The following is a 19700-nucleotide window of genomic DNA, read 5'->3' as shown; positions in this document are numbered from 1 at the left end:
AGAGTGCATTTAGAAGGACCAAAATTAGGGTTATGCAGTCATGGTATAATTAATTATCTCTGTGACATTTTGAGCTGAATATTGAAAGACATATTCTGGAGACATTAATCTTTATTATTATTTAAAGTTTATTTAATAGGGACAGAACAAGAAGCATTGTTATAATAACCGATGCCATGTTCACTGGTCAATAGCTAACAGCTAATTCGCCGACCAGGTCCCTAACACATACAAAAACAACAATAAATACAACAATCAGCATTACATAAATATATATATTACACACATTTGCATATAATAAAATGTCTATCAGTGCTCACAGTTTTGATTTGATTTGAGCCATCGTTTGATTTTACAGTTAAACTCATTCAGATCTGTCAGATGTTTCAGTTCAGCAGGTAAGGTGTTCCAGATCTGTGGCCCTTTCACTGAGAATGCACTCTGGCCAATGTCTGTTTCATTAATTGAATGAAAAGGGACACAATTTGGGACATTTAATTGTAGGCTGTAGCTCAGTAGTCAGGCACTAATTTAGCTATAAATCAAGCTAACAGCAGCTATCCAACACAATCACTGTCTTGTCAAACAAAATCACATGTGGTTTTACAGACGCATGCTATGTATATCTGATACAGCCAGAATAAGCAATGAAGATGTTTTAAAATGACTAAACTCAAATTATACGCTATTGAACAAAATCAGGAAATGGCAAGGGATATTTTTTGGACACATCATAAGGAAACAGACCCTGGAATATATCGTCACAACTGGAACAATTAATGAGAAGAGAAGACAAGACACCCAGAGATTGAAAGTGACAGACGGTCTGACATCATGGCTACACATGCAACGGGCAACAGTCACCATTCAGAATGCAAAATATCGGATTAGATGGAGAGAAATGATCGTAAGCGCTGAATGGCATGGCACTTGATTGACTGAACAGCAGCTATGTATTTTAGGGATGGATTTGAAGTTGCAGTACTTGATATTATGTTCAGTTGTGCTGACATATTTCTAATGTTACAATCAATTTTGACAGTTTCAGCAAGAAATACTCCATCTACAGCTGTTACAGGTATGCACACATGACTTTCTCAGAACAGCATGTGAACAGTTATAACTAATAATAATATAGTGACAATCTGAATACTTGTTTACACAAACAAGCCTGTCCCTAAAAAAGTCCTGTAGGGTGTACGACATCAGTTCATAGTGTATGTCAAACATGATTGAGGTAGGGGTCTTTTGCTCAAAGCGTCACACAGAGGCAGCTTATCTGAGTGTCACTGATCCTCACACAACAACTTGGGCACATCTTCAGCTCTGGTGTGTCACAACTTCGAATTTTAGGTCAATTTGGGGTTTGTAAACACTTGTTTAGGAATGTGTGTGGACTTCAAACTAAACAGCAGCACAAATTCTGTACTCTGTGGCAACAATCGACGAGGGAAGCAACTTTCAAATGACATATCTGACAAGTGGAAGAATGCAAAAAAATAATCTGGGTAGGGATGTAAATGAGAGTGTACAGTTCCTGTAAGAGACTCATTCCTCTTGAATAAATTGTTCACAAATGTTACACAATAAACAAATGACCCAAACTGTACGGAGCCTAGGCTAGAAAGAAAGCATCCATACTTTCAAAAGACAAAAAACCCCTGCTTTCTCATGTCTCTCAAGTGATGCAATGTTTATTTTGTATTTCTATTTACTTAAAATATTTTTTCTGTAGGTTTTTGAATTTTAGTCGTGTGTGGCACAGACGGAAATCTGTCCTTCTCAACTGTATTGGCATGGAGGCAAGATCACAGAGACAAGCCTCAAAACCTGAACAAACCAAAACTGTCTGCATGGCTACAAACTACGAGAATTATATATCATGCCTGTATGTCTATATGTTGAGTAAATTAACCCTCGAAAATGCATGTTTGATGATTTACAGAATACATTTAAACTCCCATTAAAGAATATAGAACACTGACTGGAGTTTCGGTTTCTTGTTCTTCTATTATCTGCACATGCCATGGAGTCCTTTAATTCAGTCACTAAATTCATCTGCAGAATTCCCACACTGTTCCCTCAGAGTAAATAATCAAGGACCTCTGTTTTTTAAGGGGAGAGAGAAAGGCCTTCATCCCATCTGCAGTTTATTTTTGGTTTGCTGTGCCTGCAGCCACAGAGCATTATGCCACAGTCAAGTGGAGTTGAAGAGAGAATAAAAAGGGACGACAGGAGGCAGCTTCCAAGTGGACCTGAGGCCCCCCTAAAGAAGGAAGCACTCTCACAAACAAACGCTGTTTTTTTAGGGCAGCATGGCATGGCCCAGTGCTTCTGTAGTAGCCTAATGCATGTTCCCACAGTCCGAAGCACAAATATGAGAGGGGGTCACACACTCTTACTGGATTCTTCTTGTTCTTATAAATAACTATCATATTTAGAATCCTACCTTCACCGCCTCTGTGTGAGTGACACTGTCGAACATCATGTCGTTGGCGGTCATTATCTGGTCCCCGACCTTCAGTCCCTCTCTCTCGGCCGGTGATCCGGGCTCCACCAGGGACACGTAGATCCCCACGCCGTGCTCTGAACCCCCGCGGATGCTGAAGCCCAGACCCTCGTGGCTCCTGGAGCGCGTCAATGTTACTTTGTGCACCTCTCTATGGGGGCCCTCACAGAACTGAGGAGCCACCGGAGTCGAAAGCTCCGTGGCGGCGCTGGAACCGTCCGGACAGCCCGACTTGAGGGCCTGCTCACGGACGGAACTGACATATTTCTGCAGAGTTGAATCGCCCTCGTCTCCGAAGTCCTTCGCGGTGCTGTTGTTGCAAAGCAGGTCTGTCTTCAGGTAGAGCCCCTCGGACGTGTACTGGTCGAACAACAGCTGGTCGGACCTGGGGATGACCAAACGCAGCATGGGCAGCAGCTGTCGTTTCCCGGACGTGTTAAGAATCACTTTGAGTGTTTGGACCAGGTCGAAGACGTTGCGCTTGGAGTGGTACACATTGAGACAGTGGATGAAGTGTTCTCTCTCCACGTCGCTAAGGAGAACGTTGAGAGCGTTGTGGAGCCTCTGGACATTTGCCGAGAGCGCACGGCCACCCAGGCCGGCCGAGTTCACCGATGTGTTGAGCGTAACGCGCTCCAGATCAGCGCTCATCCTACAACATAACGGGGAAACAGCGCGTCGTACAGATGTGAGAACGGATCGGACATTTGGTAAAGCGCTGTTCAAGTTGATCCGCACGTTTGAAAGTAAAACCTGAAGCAGCTAATCACGCATCCAGCAACTTCAACAGGTGACCGGTGATCTCGGCGCATAACGGCGCAAACAGTGTGTCACCCCGAAACAGAGCGTTCTCCTGGCTGCTGCTCGCATCTTCTGGCAGTGAGCAAAGCAAAAATGTTACTGTCATGTTCCCTTTCGTCCACGCAAAACACAATTAGCTGTCTTTGAGCCTCGACGACTCAAACAGTGTCGTGTGTAATATCTGAAACCCGGCAGATCGACCTCCGTAGAAGACTATCCTTACCACTGTGTACCAGGAGACATGGAACCTGCTTCATGTTGATTCTGTCCATAAATGTCCATAAAGTAACTCCAGAGTCCGTCTGCTTTCTCCACCGGAGCTTTCTCTTTGCGCAACTGACAGGGAGCGCTGAATTGGAGGCTCTCAGACCATTTCTGCCTAGGAAATGACGCAGGTGTGTGTGTGTGTGTGTGTGTGTGTGTGTGTGTGTGTGTGTGTGTGTGTGTGTGTGTGTGTGTGTGTGTGTGTGTGTGTGTGTGTGTTGCTTAGAAACTGACTACTTGCCCTTATTTAAATGACTATTCTTGGCAAGGTGTTACCTGATGTTTGTGTAAGCACGAATAACACCAGTTCAAAGAATGATACAAAGAGGCAAAATTGCAAAAATCCACCTATTTCATTTCAAAGGGTTTTTTTTTAGACCAAAGCAGGCGAATCCCTGCTTGGGATAATCTTTCTGGACAACCCAAACACATGTGATTAGGACCATGTTTTGCCTGCTTCATCTGGATGCAGATGACAGAGGGTGTCAGCTTGTCAGCCTTTAAGCTGATCAAGCTGCATTATAGCAGGCTCCTTGTCATAACCAGTGCTTATGGCTATTTTTAAACTACTATTTATAGGAGCCCACAGTTGTCTTCCTCCTCAGGACAGTAATGAGCTCCTTCTGTCTGGCCTGTTCACATAATGAAAGTCCCAGGATACATTCAGGCCATGCCAGGGTGCTGCTGAAAAAACAGGCTCCAGGCTCCTGACACATTGCAGCAAATCTGACCTGGAAGCTGTTCAGTCTCTGCAATTCAACACAAGAATCACATAAATACCTGTACATCTCACCACGTCAGCATTGTTTTGTGGAGACTCTGTGGAATGAGCCTGTTGCCACTCACTGTCTTCAGTTTGCTTGTTGACTTTGTTGCTTTTGAAAATCTGCTTTTAATGCAGACAAATAGTAAAGATGTGGAAGTGCACAAATGTTACATTTAAAACTCCTTCATTGCAACTTCAGTCAGACCTCCAACACTCCTCCAGAGTGCTGAATGCTTAATGAGTACTCAGAGGTTACAATACAGACGAAAGAAAGGTGGTGTTAAGCTAATACATGAAAAATACATAGATATACACTACCAGTCAAAAGTTTGGACACACCTTCTCACTCAGTGATTTTTATTTAATTATTGTATACACTGTCGATTAATACTGAAAACATCAAAACTATAAGAGAACGCATATGTCATTTTGTAAACAAAAATGTGTTAATCTTCAGTATTAATTTACAATGTAGAAAAACATACAAATAAATAAAAACCATTGAATGAGAAGATGTGTCCAAACTTTTGACTGGTATTGTATACTGCATATGTCTTAAAAACGAAGAAACACATTTTTACATACATTATTTAAATTCAAAAATGCATTCAAACAATCAGGAAATCTACCATTATACACAAAAACATTACAAACTTTTTTTTAAATGTATTTTTAAAAAGATAAAAACAAGAAATCAGTGCTCATTGGGAACAGTATTTAGTACTTAGTGGAAAAGGTGGAGTTTAAAGGTGCATGCATTGAATTGTCAGCCACTTGGGGGCAGTAGAACACAACACTGTGAGCGCCGCTCTAAAGGAAGTGACAGACAGACTATTTCAGCATTTCAAAACATAATTAAAATAATGAAGCTCTACAGTGCTAGCCTAGCTTAGCTAGACTGTATTCCCGTTATAAGGGATATACGGGAATACGGTCTAGCCCTCCTCCATTGACACATTTTGACAGGTTTTCAAGCTCCGAGCAGATCAGACCGAACCAATCAGAGCACCAGAGGTGGGAGTTAACGATGCGTCATCTTCAGGGCCGAGTTGGTGACCGCAACAGAGCGAGGTTTCTCTCGTGCGCTTTCCTCTGTTTTGCACGGGCTGAATTTGTCCTTAAAACCTCAACAAGAAGCAGCTCTTAAAGCTTTTCTTTTTAAAAAGGATGTATTTTTAATTCCGGCAGGCTGTACGATAGAATGCGTAATGCTGCCCTCCACTGTTGAAAGGGAGAGCTTAGATTTTCCTCAGGACCCCTGTGCGGCGAAGGAAGCTGTTAAAACTACAAAACATCATGGCGGAAAGGCAATTGTTAGTTCGCTTAGTGATAACACATGTGTTACGCTGATTGGCTCTCTCCAATTCAAGCTGTGATTGGTAGTCCTGCCTCTGGGCTAGATTTGGTTCAATGGAGCAGTTCCAGACTGACTATGTGTATTTGTAATACACAATATAAAGGCTGTCTGGTCCCCAGGCAACTACAGTGCTGCATCTAATTTAGTCATTGTACAAAGCCTTCCTTTTTACTGTGCCTGACCCTTCTAAAACTGGGTTGTTTATAACAGATACAAGTTGTTCCTGGTACAGGGACCTCTAAGGCTGGACGGGCTAAACCACTGCAGCAGGGCTATAATGAGATGATGTAATTAAAGACACTGCATTCAAACTGAAAACATGGAAACCGTCTTAGGCCTATTGTAGATGAACCACCATGATGCATGCCAGTTAGATTCTTGTCTAATTTGATTCTGATTTGCTCTGGCATGCAAATGCAGGCAACAATACCTGATGAGTAATGAGTGACAGAAAATTTCCTTGCTCTCACCTGTTCTAACAGCTAACTGGTTTAGATATTAAATCAGTAACACCTGTCATAATAAATGCAGCCTCTTCATGCCTTTTATTGTTGTTAATTGATGAAAACAGAATTCATTTCTTTCTGTTCCACCCAAATACATGTCCACACTGCTTGCACAGAGGCACTACCTGCAGAGTCAATGTTCCGTCTATGTCATTTACTTTTTTTGGAATGGTTTTAGGGCTGCACAGTGGCTCAGTTGTTAGCATCATCACCTCACATCTACTGAGGTTCACGTCCCAGCCAGAGCTTGGCATCTTTCTGTGTGGAGCTTGCAGGTTCTCCCCATGCAGCATCGGTTCTCACCAGGTTTTCTGGTATCATCCCACACTCCCATTTAAAAACTCCCATTAAAACTACTTATATCCCCCTTTAACCACTCTCGAACCATCAGTCCCAGCAGAAGATTTTAAAAAGTCTTGCCAAAATAAGGCTGTTCTCGATGGCTACTGTGAATCTGAATTAATCTGGATAACTTAAAATAAATGCTGGCTGTCTGAGTCAAATTTTTTATTTATTTATTTATTTTTCAGCCTTATTAGGCAGGTTAGTCAAGAAAGAAGGGAGAAGAGTGTCATTAGACCTGCAGCAAATGCCCTTGAGCTGGAATCAAACCCAGGCCACTGCGTTGAGGACTATATAGTCTCTGTTTACATGTGATCTGCTCAACCAGTTGAGCTACCTGAGTGCCCTGGAGTAAAATTTTAAGAAGGCTTTATCTTGATAATTTGATGAGAGACATGATGTTCATACAATTGCTTCCTTGCCTGAAGGAATCTTAAAACTACATTTTTTGTTACAGTAACAGTCGCATTTCCAAAAACCTTGTATTGCCTTTGTATGTTTGCTCCTCAGCCATTTTCACTGATGCAAAGGTAAGTGGTGAACTGCCAGAAGTTACAAAAAAAAAACCTAAGATTACCCAAAGCTGAAAAATAATATACATTTCAGAGTTATACAAAAAACCCTTTTTTTCATGGAACAAGAAAGGGGTTAACAACTTAAAGCTGTTTTGCAAGAATGGAGGTTAAGTTACAACTTTTCTTTCTATTCCTTACAACCCCCTCTGTCTTCATAAAAGTAGCATTGGAACACAGCATGGCAGCATACACTCTAGAGCATTATTTGAACAATACTGTACTACAGAAAGTAGTATGTTACTGTAAAAATGATGAGGAAAAGCCAATTAACAATAGAAAAGAGATAGACTATCATAACACTTAAAAATGTAGGTCTTTCCGACAGTAAGATGGCAAAGAAAGTCAAGATGTCAGTGAGAACAGTTTTCTTCACCATCAAAAGGAACTCAGAAACTGGGGGGCACTCTGACAGAGGGAGATCTGGAAGACTCAAAGCCACAACAGAATCGGAAGACAAATTTCTGAGAGTCAACAGCTTGGTGGTAGGCGGCTTACATGACAACAGCTTCAAGCACAGCTTAACAGTGGTCATAGTAAGAAGTCTCAGTTCCAACTGTGAAGAGAAGATTTGGAGTTGCAGGTTTGACAGGTCAAGCTGCAGCAAGAAAGAAATTGCTAAGACATTAGAATAAGAAAGCGAGGCTTGCCTGGGCCATGAAACACTGGGGGGAGTGAGTGGGGAGGTCAGGAGGGGTCCTTGGAGGGTGAGGTGAGGTGGAGACCAGGGAAGGGGTGACGGAGCTGGGGACGGGTGAGCAAAGGGGGGCTCTGGTCGGGGAGACTCGGAGGTCCGGCCGGGAGGTCTGGCCAAGGGGGGTCCGGAGGTCCGGTCAGGGTCGGCCGGTCAGGGAGGTCCGGTCAGGGATCACGAGACAGGAGGGGAACCAAGGCGGGGAACCAGAGGGGAACACGGTGCAGGAGGGATCCAAAAGAGGGAAGCCAGAGGGGGAACACGAAGCAGAGGGGAGCCAAGGCGGGGAACCAGAGAGGGTCACGGTTTGGGGTGGCAAGGCAGGAGGGAATCCGGGCAGCTGGATCTTCTAGGTGAAGAGGAGAGAAGAAAACACATTAGGTTTGTCCCTTAAACACGTAGGACGAAAACAGCATGGCTAGAGAGCAAACTGATGTGGTAGTCAGGTTTGACAATCTGGCAGGGAGTGGAAGGTTCAGCCGGTCTTTATTGCAGGAGAGTAATCATCATGATGTCTTCCAGCTGCCCGGGACCCGTGGATGTGGTTGATTACCTGAGTGGAGTCAGCTGAGAAGCCGAACTCCACTCAGGTACCATACTGCAGGGGAAAACAGAGGTAGAGGAGCGGATGGGAGACCGAAAGGGAGACACAGAGACAGAGGAACAGAGAGACAGGGAGGCAGAGAGACAGAGGAGAAAGGTAGTGAAAAGGGGTTTTTAGGCATCCCTAAAACCCCCTCAACAAAACCCCTCAATTAAAATGAGAAAAAGCATGTCAAAAGTGGTAACGTATAAATTATTCTTCACAAGAGACATTCACTTCTCCCCAAACATTTACACATTATCTCAGTTTTACATATTAAAGAGGAAGTGGGTGTTTCTTTTTCTAGGTGTTACACAAGATATGGGGGCATTATTAGTTACTGCAGTGCTGTCAGTGGGGAGTGAGGGTACAATAATGCCTATTAAATTACAGAAGGTGGTTACAGTCTTAAAGATTATGTGTTAGCTCTCCATCTCTTTCACCCACACAAAGTCAGACCCAGGAAAAAAGTCTGTAGAAAGTTTGTTGATGATGGTATTGTGATGTACTGCCACATACACAGATTAGCCACGACATTAAAACCATATGCCTAACAGCATGTAAGTCTCCCTCAAGCTGCAAAGCAGTTCTGTGCCTCATTTAATTGGGCTTCCATCTGGGAATCCTGTATTTTTGGATTTGAAAAATAAACTTTCTCTTTCATTTTATTATAGTTTTCTGCTACATATTCATCAATAATAGGTAATAAACTGTCAAAGGCCTGATTAGCTCAGCTTACACGTTATTCCATGTTTTATTTGTTGTTTGCAAACAGTTGTTAATCCATGCTAATGTTAGCTTTTTTCAGGAGTAAAAGCTAGTTAAATAGCTAGCTTACAACAAAATAATATCAATATTATATCAATTTGTTGCTGTTAAAACAGCACCAGTGTGGTTGTTCCAAGAATCTGGGAGAACTTACCAGAGTTCTTGTATCTTCTTCCTCCACATATAATCTAAGACAGAATGTTGAGATCAGAGCTCTGTGGTTAGATAATCAGTTATAAGACTCCTCGATTTTGTTGAAGTAAAAAACTGTTCTTTTGAATGATGTATTGTAGTAATGAATTTTGAACTAGTTCGACATCCTCCTGATGGTGTTGAGGGGTGGATAAATGCCAGAAACCATTGCACAGTACAACCAGTGCATTATATTGTAACTAACTATGTAGGTAGATTTAGTGTAATCTTTATTATTCCCAATGGGCAGTTTATCTTCCAGTCAGCAGTAATACACAATTTCATAACGCCCTTAAACCACATACAGTAATTGACTTAGATAGATAGATAGATAGATAGATAGATAGATAGATAGATAGATAGATAGATAGATAGATAGATAGATAGATAGATAGATAGATAATTTCAATTGACTTTTGGGACCTAAACTGCTTGCACTGTATTGTATCACTGAGCGTTTTGCAGCCGTGGGAGGATGTCCAGTTCAGGGTCCTCAGGATCACATCTCAGCTTTGTGAAAATGATGGGGTTCTGTTGGCTTACTTAGACCATGACCTTCATATGCACTGGAGCGGTTTATAGCTGAGTGTGAAGCGGTGGGGATGTGGATCAGCACCTCCAAGTCCAAGGTCATGGTTCCCACCTGGTTGGGGGGAAGTTGCTTCCCCAAGTGAAGTAGTTCAAATATCTCGTCCATCTACATCATGAGGTCTGGGTAGTGAACAAAAGAAAAAGATTGCAGATACAAACAACTCAGCCTTAGAGATAGGGTGAGGCTAACATCCGGAGGGAGTTCGGACTAGATTTGTCGCTCCTTTGCGTCAAAGGGAGCCAGTTGAGGTGGTTTGGACATCTGATTCGGATGGCTCTGGGGAGGTTTCCTTTGGGAGTGCACCTGGGAGGAGACCCTGGGTCAGACCCAGAACTCATTGAAGGGATTATGTATCTCGTCCAGCCTAAGAACGCCTCGTGAGCCCCCAGGAAAAGCTGGAAAGTGTTGCTGGGAGAGGGACTTCTGGAATGACCTGTTTTGTCTGCTGCCTGCCTGGATGGATGGATGGATGGATGGATGGATGGATTGTATCAGTCCACCAGACATGTCTTGGAGTCATTTTAGTGTGTTCACAATATCAACATATGATTTATTGTGGGCTGCACAGTGGAGTAGTGGTTAGCACTTTCGCCTTGCAGAAAGAAGATGCCCGGTTCAAATCCCGGCCTGGGCCTGGGATCTTTCTGCATGGAGTTTGCATGTTCTCCCTGTGCATGCGTGGGTTTTCTCCGGGTACTCCGGCTTCCTCCCACAGTCCAAAAATATGCTGAGGTTAATTGGTTACTCTAAATTGTCCGTAGGTGTGTGAGCGATTGTTTGTCTATATATGTAGCCCTGCGACAGACTGCCGACCTGTCCAGGGTGTCCCCTGCCTTCACCCGAGTCAGCTGGGATAGACTCCAGCACCCCCCACAACCCTAGTGACGATAAAGCGGTGTATAGAGAATGGATGGATGGATGATTTATTGTGAAATATTGCTTAAAATGCAAAAAAATAAAATAAAATAAGTGTCCACCTTTATTAATACACCTGTGGGAGACAGTAGAACTTCTTCCTTAAAAAGATTAAGCTGGTTTGGATTTAAATGAAGTGGAATAGGTGAGTGCTCCCTCTGTGAATTAAAGGTTTTTCTTGTGTAACAGTTCACATAACTCAATGAGAAAATAGATTACGAACACAGTCTCCAGAAACAAGAAACAGTCTCCAGGGAGGGAGACGGAAAGTGCAGCACATTGTCTTGTAATAAAGGCTTGTACTGCAAAGCACAAATGAAGAAATCCGGATTGTGTTGTTTTCAGAACCCAGCATTACTGAAAGACATTATTGTACTGATTGTATGGTCAGTGTCTCACAACCGCCTTACAGACTACAGTCATTGGAAGTTCATCAGCACTGTAGAGTATAGAGTAGAATAGAATAGAATAGAATAGAATAGAATAGAATAGAATAGATTTTTTTTATTGTCATTGCAAAGAAATTGAGCAGCAGTCCTGTTAGTATAAGTTAAAACACAGTATCTGGTAGGAAAAAAAGTGCACGTGTATCTATGAACACAGTAGAAGCTTATCCTATAATATGTAGCTTATTGGGTGCATAAGAAATTATAAAAACAGTGGTGTAACTGATTTTGCACATTGCTGAACATGTATGAAAAAGGATGGCTTAAATGGTGACAATATATATACAAGGTGCAGTTGCATGTAAAAAATAGTGTAAACATGTGTACCTTCAGTAAATAAATACAAGATGCATAAGGTAGTAGTTATGTTGAATGTTTGGCAGAGCTCAGCTCTCTTACGGTTCTGGGATAGAAGCCGTTTTTCAGTCTATTTGTCTGTGATTTGATGGACATAAGGTATCTGCTGAAGGATAGTGGGGTAGTGTATTATATAGTTGATGTTCAGGATGGGATTGGTCCACTAGAATATTTGAGGCTCTACTGAGGCAGTGAGAATTGAATAAGTCCTCCAAAGAACCATAGGAGCTCCAGTAGAAATCAAGTGGACTTTCCTTGTACGTTCTTAAATTTCAATTCAATTTTATTCACATAGCGGCAATTACAATTCAAATAGTCTCAAGACACTTTGCACAGTCCACATGCCTGAACCCCCAGAGCAAGCCATAGGGCGACAGCAGCAAGAAAAAAGTCCCTTTTAACGGGAAGAAACCTTGAGCAGAACCCGGCTCATATGGGTGTCCCCTGCCTTTCCTCTTAGACAGTTACACACACATAAGTGCATGTCACTATGTTGTCCAGGCATTACTTTGGTTTTAATGGTTCTGAATCTGTTTATACGGTCAAATAATGGCCTCTCTACTTCCTTACAAAAATTGGACAAAAAAGCAAGTCCCCATGTCACTGAAGTGTTTGCTCAAAGGGAAATGGTGAATTTGTTTATTTTTCTCTTTAATGACTTCACCATTATCTGTAGTAACTCACATTTTTCTGGATCTCAATGTGCTTCAAAGTACATAAAAATTTGCTCATGAATTCAAATTGTACTTAAATCACACATGATACTAAAATTACAAGTGGGGCAAAACCAAAAATAAGAGCAGCTATACACTTACAGCTGGAACATCTCAGAAAAACTGCCAGTTTCCCAGTCCAGCAGTCGACAGGATAGGGGCGCTCGCTGCCAGGTGAAGTAATTCTGCTTGCTGCTTTTGCTCTGGTTTAACCTACCCTTTCTTCTGCCTAGTTACCCAGTTTGTTCCCTGCTTGGACCATGTCCCTCACGCTGCCATCCTTCGACACGCTCATGGTCCACCTGGACCTCGACTCCCCCATGCATCACTCTTCCCTGGATCTGCAACCTGTTGTACCAGCTCAACACCTTTACAAGTCCTGCTTCACTCCTCCTCTGCACCCAGACTCCCTGACTACTCTTCCTTACCTCTGGCTGCCAGCTAAGTACTTCAGCTTGTAACTTGCCTTGTGCTTTTGCTTGCGTTACTGCTTTTTTGTACCTATTTCTCTGTTCTCATGTTTGCTTATTATTTTGGCCACGGTATTGTGGATGTGGTTAGTGTTCCTGACAGGCAGACGCCAAACTGTCCGGATTCACAACACCACCTCCTTCCCAATCACCATCAACACTGGCTCGCCACAGGGCTGTGTGTTGAGCCCCTTCCTGTTCACCCTGCTCACGTACGACTTCTCTGCAAAACATTTGAGCTGCCATATAGTGAAGTTCGTGGACGACACAGCAGTGGTGGGATGCATTACTAACAACGATGAGTCCCACTACAGAGAGGAGGTAGAATTGCTGGTTGGCTGGTGCAGAGACAACAACCTCTGCATCAACATCAAGAAGACCAAGGAGATGATGGTGGACTTCCGCAGAGCCAGACCCCCCCACACACACACACACACCCCACCCCCCCGTCCCCTGCACATCGATGGCCCTGACGTGGAGGTGATCTCTACCTACAGATACCTGGGAAAACACCTGTCTGAGGTCCTCACCTGGAGCCACAACACCTTCCAGCTGATTAAGAAGGCCCACAAGTGCCTCTACTTCTTCAGGAAGCTGCGGCGTGCTGGTCTGGGAGGCCCAGTCCTGAAGAGCTTCTACCAAGGGGCGGTGGAAAGCATCCTGTTCGCCAGTCTAGCCTTTTTTAACCCTTACCACAGGTTAAATTTGGTCCAGCTCTCCGTTTAAAGGGTTAGATTCTATCTGCCCATTAGTATTCCACCTAACAGGTTTCAGCAGAATAAATTAAGCTGGAGTCGAGAGACACTCGCCCAGGTTCTAACTGCCTTGCATCCGAATGTCTCACCCCTCTTATCTGATAAATGCTATCCCACCAAGCAGCCTTACTAAGTAGTAGAATTGATCTATCATTCACATTCGTTATCGGTCAGCTTCTCTCTAAGGACTTGCATGCACTTGGTGCTATTCCTGGGTTCGTTTTAGAGGTTTGGAAAGAACTAATCTCAGGGGTAATGTTTAAACACTCGTACTTTGGACTAAGTAACCTTTAAGAACCATTGGATTGAATGCACATAATCAACTTAACTTTTTACCACTATGCAGATTTTCAGTGGTTTATAATGATTTCATTAGGCTTCTCTTTAAATGCAATAAAGCGTTTTATTAAGCAAGTTTAGCAAGGGCACAGCATCAATTCATGATTAAAACAATTAATTATTTCTGATTAAAAATGATACTAAAGTAACTAATTGAGCGTACCTGACAATCTTCTCTAATTATTAAATTTAGGAGAGAGAGCGAACAGCGTGGCCACTACCGTATCACTCGGTCTTGACTTGCGTCTGGGAAAAGCCCTCAGTTGTCCAGAGGACTCGGTACGATGTCTTCTTTGTGGACAAAAGGATCTTATCCCTCGGCAGGGGGGAGCGGAGGAGTCCTGTAAGCCAATCGTGGTCTGGCAGTTATCTCTGGAATCGGCTGGAACGTTAGTGCTTACGCCCCAGCTGTCTTCTCTGTGGTATGGTGGTGGTGGAAAACCCTCGTCTGTTCAGGCTGTAGTGGGTCACTGGGTCTCCCAGCCCCGGGGAGGGGAACAGCCCGGTGCTGTTGCCTCCTTTGCCTCTTCGGGTGTAGTCGGTTCTCCCCTCTATTGGTTTCTTCTGGATAACTGCAGAACCTCTTAGGACTCTCCGTTTGGCAGAGTGTGGTCTTCGCTTGTTGAACAAAGTCAGAAAAAGACTTTGCTTCCAACGATGTCCTCAGCGATCTCTGGAGCCTAAGTCCCGCGTTGTCTTCCCGTCTCTAGGGCAATAGAGGAAGTTGAAGATTCTTCAGAACTCCGGCCAAATTCCCTTTTGCAGCTCTTCTCGCAGCTCCGGCGAACATCTCCCGTATAATGTCTCTGCTCTCCCATTCTTATACTCTCTCCGGACACACAAAACTGGCTAGGTACGCCCTCTGACACCGTCTAACTTATGCAATCAACTTGTCATCACATACAGCAGTAATACAGAAGTCATGTTGTTACAGCAAATACACAGTGCCCACATTCTGTTTAACACACACATTTCAGCCAGCCCTCTTGGGTTTTTCCCAAACTTCCCTTTTTTCCGAGGAGGCTGCAATGTCATTGTGGCTGCCGAGTCATGGTGATTGTTGTTTTCTGCACTTCTGCTTTCTTAAGGCCTGGACACACAAAGCCTATGAGGCCTGTACGCACACACAGAGCCTAAACAAGGATTACTTTACACAGAATCACTCCTTAAATCATTCCTCTCAGTCTGAACATAATAAATCATCTGAATCATTACTTTAATCAAATCAACACTTCAAAAATGTATATACATTTCAGCAAGCATAATCATATGGTTAACTTATAATGTTTCTTCTTAAGATCTTTATTTGTCTGCTTCAAAACCTTTGTTACCTTAGGGCCATAATGAGCCTGAGTTCTCTCTGAGACCTCAACATCTTCATCTTACTTGACACCCCCTTCTTGAGGTCACAGATAGCGACTCCAAGCAATCAGGGAAAGAGGTCACCATCGTCCTCTGGTGCAGTGAGATCCAGCAGGTCTCCAAGCTGCATCTGGGTGTCAGTGGTGGTGACAACTTCTTCAACGATGAACAGCTCTCCAGGTGACTGCTCCCAGCTGTCGATCACTTGTAATTCTGATAAATCAGGTATTACAGGTCGTTGGACGCCCTGCACCACTGCCACTGCAGGCGTCACTGGTCGTTGGATACCCTGCACAGCAGCCAATTTGGGCATCGCAAGTTGCTCGATGGCGCGCTCGATTTCCACTAGCGCGTCTGGGACCGTCATAGTAGGCTGCGTGTCTTGGCACCCCAATATTTCAGGGGTTGGCTGTATCTCCGATATCTCAGGCGGCTCGTCCGTTAGAGGTGTCGGAGGCTGTGATGGTATGGGTGACAGAACCGGAGGTAGTTGACATTCTGCTTCCATCACTGGGAGTGGCATCTCCAGTATTTCACTGAGTTCCTGGCTGTAGTTCCACTGGACCTCCGTTTCTTGTGGTGGAGGTTCAGTCTGCGTGCCTTGGGACCGTCCAACCGTCTTTTTCGGCGGAGTAGGGGGCCTCTCAACTACTGGCATCGCTGATTCGATCGGAGTTATCGGTAACTCGGGTAATTTCAATGGTTTCCCTATGGTGACACATCTTCCGTCTGCAACATGGGTTGTGGAGACGCCTTCTCCAGTTGGAAGTTTCCAGAATCTAACATAGACTGGGAGGTAATACCCAGTCGGACTTTCTTGACACCATTCTTCAGGCTTAGCTTGATATGCGACCATCGAGCTGCCCATCGGCATGGCCGTGGTTTGTATGCTTATGTGGTGTCCCAGGACAACACTAGGGAGGTAAGCCTCAGGTTTCTTACAAAAAATGCCTTGTGCTGTGGTAACAGGGAAGGCTTCCTTGTAACAGGTCTCACACCAAAAGGTAGGTGAGACATCCCAGAGGCATTTCTTTTCTTCAATTGTACCCCCACATTTAACGCAGGCTGCACTCATCTGGAATTTAAGCAGACATAGAAACTCTTGATTTCATTTAATATATATATAAATGTTCATAGCGTAGCAAGCTAGCGAGCAAAACAGGACATGGTGTTGCTTCTTATTCAGCCCTGTCATCTCTTTGGGCACGCCTTTGTGCCATTCTGCTTCTCCAAGGGGATTGCAGGACCACTGGTGGTGTGCGTCCTGGACTTTTTGCTTCTCCCTCCTTCCGAGGAAAGAGGGCTCCGTACAACATGAACCAAACCACTCCAACTACCCCTCTATCTATCAGTAGCCAATACATTACTGCCATAATGCCCCAGCCTACGCCCCAAAGAGTAATGGCGCCTAGCTTGAGCAGCCAACGCCCTCTTCCTCTTTCTTGCAGCGCCATTGCTAGTGTGACTAGATATGCTAACAGCAGCACCACTAGCAACCCTTCGTAGGCGACGCTGATCCACTTCAGGGGGCTGTAGAACAGGGCGGCGAAATCCAATATCGCCCAGGAGATTACACCTGCTCCCTTAAGCAGGCCGACTCGGGTGGTGTCAATCCTGGCACGTCCCTGGATGTAGGTCATAAACAGGGACAGGGTGTTCAGGCCACACCGTCGGTAGACGTTGACTAGGGCTTCTTTAGCTAGCCCCAGGATCAGGGTGACGATTCTCAGCGGCTGGTCCAGGGCCCATGCCCCGGTGCAGCAGTGGATGATCCAGGTGACTTCAATAGCCCAAAACTCCATGCATTCTCTGAAGCTGGCTTTGTCGCAAAGCAAAGTGAAGTCACTTACATTGTAGCGGGTGCTGTTGGTATCAGGGGTAGCAGACATGGTTCCTCTTTTCTTGTTGTAGGGTGCGGTCACTTCTTAGTCTGTCCTTGGTTTAGCTATGGCTGGTTCAAGCTCAGCAAGTAAAATGGCTGAGGCGCGTCCGTGTTCCTCCTCTTATACTGTAGTCCACGCCTCCTTCCGGAGGAGGGACTGCTTAGCCTCCTCCTTCGCGCCTGCGTGGTCGTTCTTCTGGCAGGAAATGAAGGCGGCTCCAATTCCTCCCTTGATGACTGCGTAGATTATGACCATTATGATGATTATTACCAAAACCATCAGTAAATATGGCCATAACCAGGTGAACAAACTCTTGATCCACCCTCCTACCACCGAAGCTCCTTCTTCGATGGTCTCAACCACAGTTTCTATGGCTGTCTCGAACGTTCCTTGCACCGTCAAGGTGGCTCTTTCCCACCAGGTGCATTCATGCTCCTTTCTTCCTTGACCACAATGCATCCAATGCTCTTCTGGTGAATGGCAGGTCCCATTGTTGTAGATTCTGTTGGGGCCCAACCACTCGAACCCTTTGGTTTCTTTACCTTCGCAAAGGCTCTTTCTGAAGGCGTGTCCTTCTGCTATGGCGACAGTTGGATCTGCTACGTGTGGAATGATCTTTCCGTTCACCTCTTTTCTGTTCATCATCTGATGACCCAGAATTGCTTTAGCACATCCCACTCCCTCAGGAATGTCTCTTCTCCATTTTCCACTCTTCTTAACCCATTTCACCTCCAACCCATAGGTCGCGTAGTCTTCTCCATAGTGGCTTTGGCAGTGGTCTTCCCATCCTGGAACCCCCTGGCAATGCTGTCTGGCTAGGCCGATGTCATGTCGTGTTGGCTCTGTCACACACCATACGCCATGGCCTTGGACTCACGTAAGGTTCAGGCTTACTCCATACACCGGGCCAAATATCTCTCTCTTTGGAATAGACTGTAGCCAAATATTGGTACTTTACCCAGTAGTTGCTGGTCTGGCTTAGGCATGGAACTACCCACTCCTGGATCTCTTGCTTCTGCAGGCCCCACCAGGTAGAGGATTCACTCCTGGTGTGTCCTTCACTCCAGGCTTGTAGAATACCTTTAACTGTCTCGTTGGCCGTCAGTCCGCTGCAGTTGTAGGTCCATGTACCATAGTACCTGTTCCATTCTTGCCATAATGGGCATCTGGGCGAGGCACCGTTACTCACATACTCTTCTCCGTCCAGCGCGTCTGCTACTTTCTTCACCACACATTGGTCAATCTTCTGGAAATCCCCTCTTGGGACCCCCATCAACTCTAGTGGCGTAGGAAGCTTCTGCACGTACATGTCAGTTTCTGTTGGTCCCGCCAGGCCCTGGCCTGTTCTTGCATAACCCCTCGGGAACGCTCCTCTAAAATGTTTTACTGGAACTATCCATAACCAGGGCAAGGTATTGTTGAGCCAATCCTCATGGTGCGCCCGTGGTTCTGGTCCATACATGCCTTTAGTGACGTAGAACATCAGGTGCGTAGCTGGAGTTATTACCAGATAATTCTGTGTTTTACAGTTTGCAAGCATGTTCCAGTAGCAGGGGTCTAAGGCTAAGAACTTATCTGCTACACAAGCCTTAATTATTTCCCAATAGCGGTTCTGGCGATGGTTTCTTCTTGGCTTGAAGTTTGGATCTACTAACTGCATGGTAGCTTTCTGGGTAGTTGTACTCACCCCAGGTGCTGGTATTTGGGTGGCTGAATCTGAACCTGTTTCAGCGATAATGGTGGTTGGAGCTTGGGTTGCATTTCTTGAGGTTTCAGTCACCTTTGGTGGCTGTGTTGTTGGAGGCGGTGAGATATCACAAGTGAAGTTATAGTATCCCCAAAACATCCCGTCTGACGGGAGGATTCTGGTACACGTCTCATTCTTGTGGGGTGCTGCGTACACAACTTCAGATTTCCAGTAGCCTTTGGTTGTCTGTCCCGGCCATAGGACACACGCCTTCGTGCAGTACCATCTTGGGGTTTCTGAGTTTGGATGAACCCAGTTACACTGACCTGTCTTGACCCTGGTCCCCTTCCTGATCCAGTACCGGATTCCTATTTCTTCAGAGTAGGTCTGCCAGTCTTCCACCATCGTGGTCGCGTTGGTCAGGTCTTCTGCCTCAAGGATCTCTCTCCAGGTCTGCAAAGTGGTCTGGTTGTCGGTCGCGTTCGTTCCAATTTCTCCAACCCAGGCTAAGATGTCTGTGGTGAGGTTCTTGCTGTCATCTTTGCCTTGAATAGGGCCCAGCAGCTTCATCACTTCTGGTAGGGCCGTCTGGTTTGTATCATTCCCCCATGCCTGTAGCTTTGGTAGGAATAGATTTCTTGGCTGCGCTTCTCCGCAGGTCTGGTTAAACCTCTTCGTTGAGGTACTAATCTCTGTATAGGCTTCAATCATCACCACCTCTCCCCGCAAACACACATGCATGCACACGTCCCTACATACACACACACACACACACACACGCACACATACAGGCACACACATTCTTGCACACACTGCACTACTGCACT

General features: G+C 44.9%; 2 protein-coding genes across 4 annotated transcripts in view; both read right to left on the bottom strand.

The window, feature by feature from the left end:
* LOC110971863 (whirlin-like) overlaps positions 1-3709 on the bottom strand; it is a 211107-nt gene extending 207398 nt beyond the window's left edge. For all 3 annotated transcript variants that reach the window (XM_051950658.1, XM_051950659.1, XM_051950660.1), the window contains exon 1: positions 2450-3709. In XM_051950658.1, coding sequence (XP_051806618.1) covers positions 2450-3160 — 711 coding nt within the window. In that variant the 5' untranslated portion in view covers positions 3161-3709. The remainder of the gene's footprint in view (positions 1-2449) is intronic.
* Positions 3710-13988: 10279 nt separating this feature from the next.
* Positions 13989-19700, bottom strand: part of LOC127534725 (uncharacterized) — a 53577-nt gene continuing 47865 nt past the window's right edge. Inside the window, exon 2 of the mRNA XM_051950706.1 lies at positions 13989-18266. Within this exon, the coding sequence (XP_051806666.1) occupies positions 18013-18266 (254 nt within the window). The 3' untranslated portion in view covers positions 13989-18012. The remainder of the gene's footprint in view (positions 18267-19700) is intronic.

This window comes from Acanthochromis polyacanthus, chromosome 7 (assembly GCF_021347895.1).
Source record: "Acanthochromis polyacanthus isolate Apoly-LR-REF ecotype Palm Island chromosome 7, KAUST_Apoly_ChrSc, whole genome shotgun sequence".
Taxonomy (NCBI): domain Eukaryota; kingdom Metazoa; phylum Chordata; class Actinopteri; family Pomacentridae; genus Acanthochromis; species Acanthochromis polyacanthus.
Note: the sequence above shows the minus strand (reverse complement) of the source record. Positions and strands in the feature narration are given on the sequence as shown.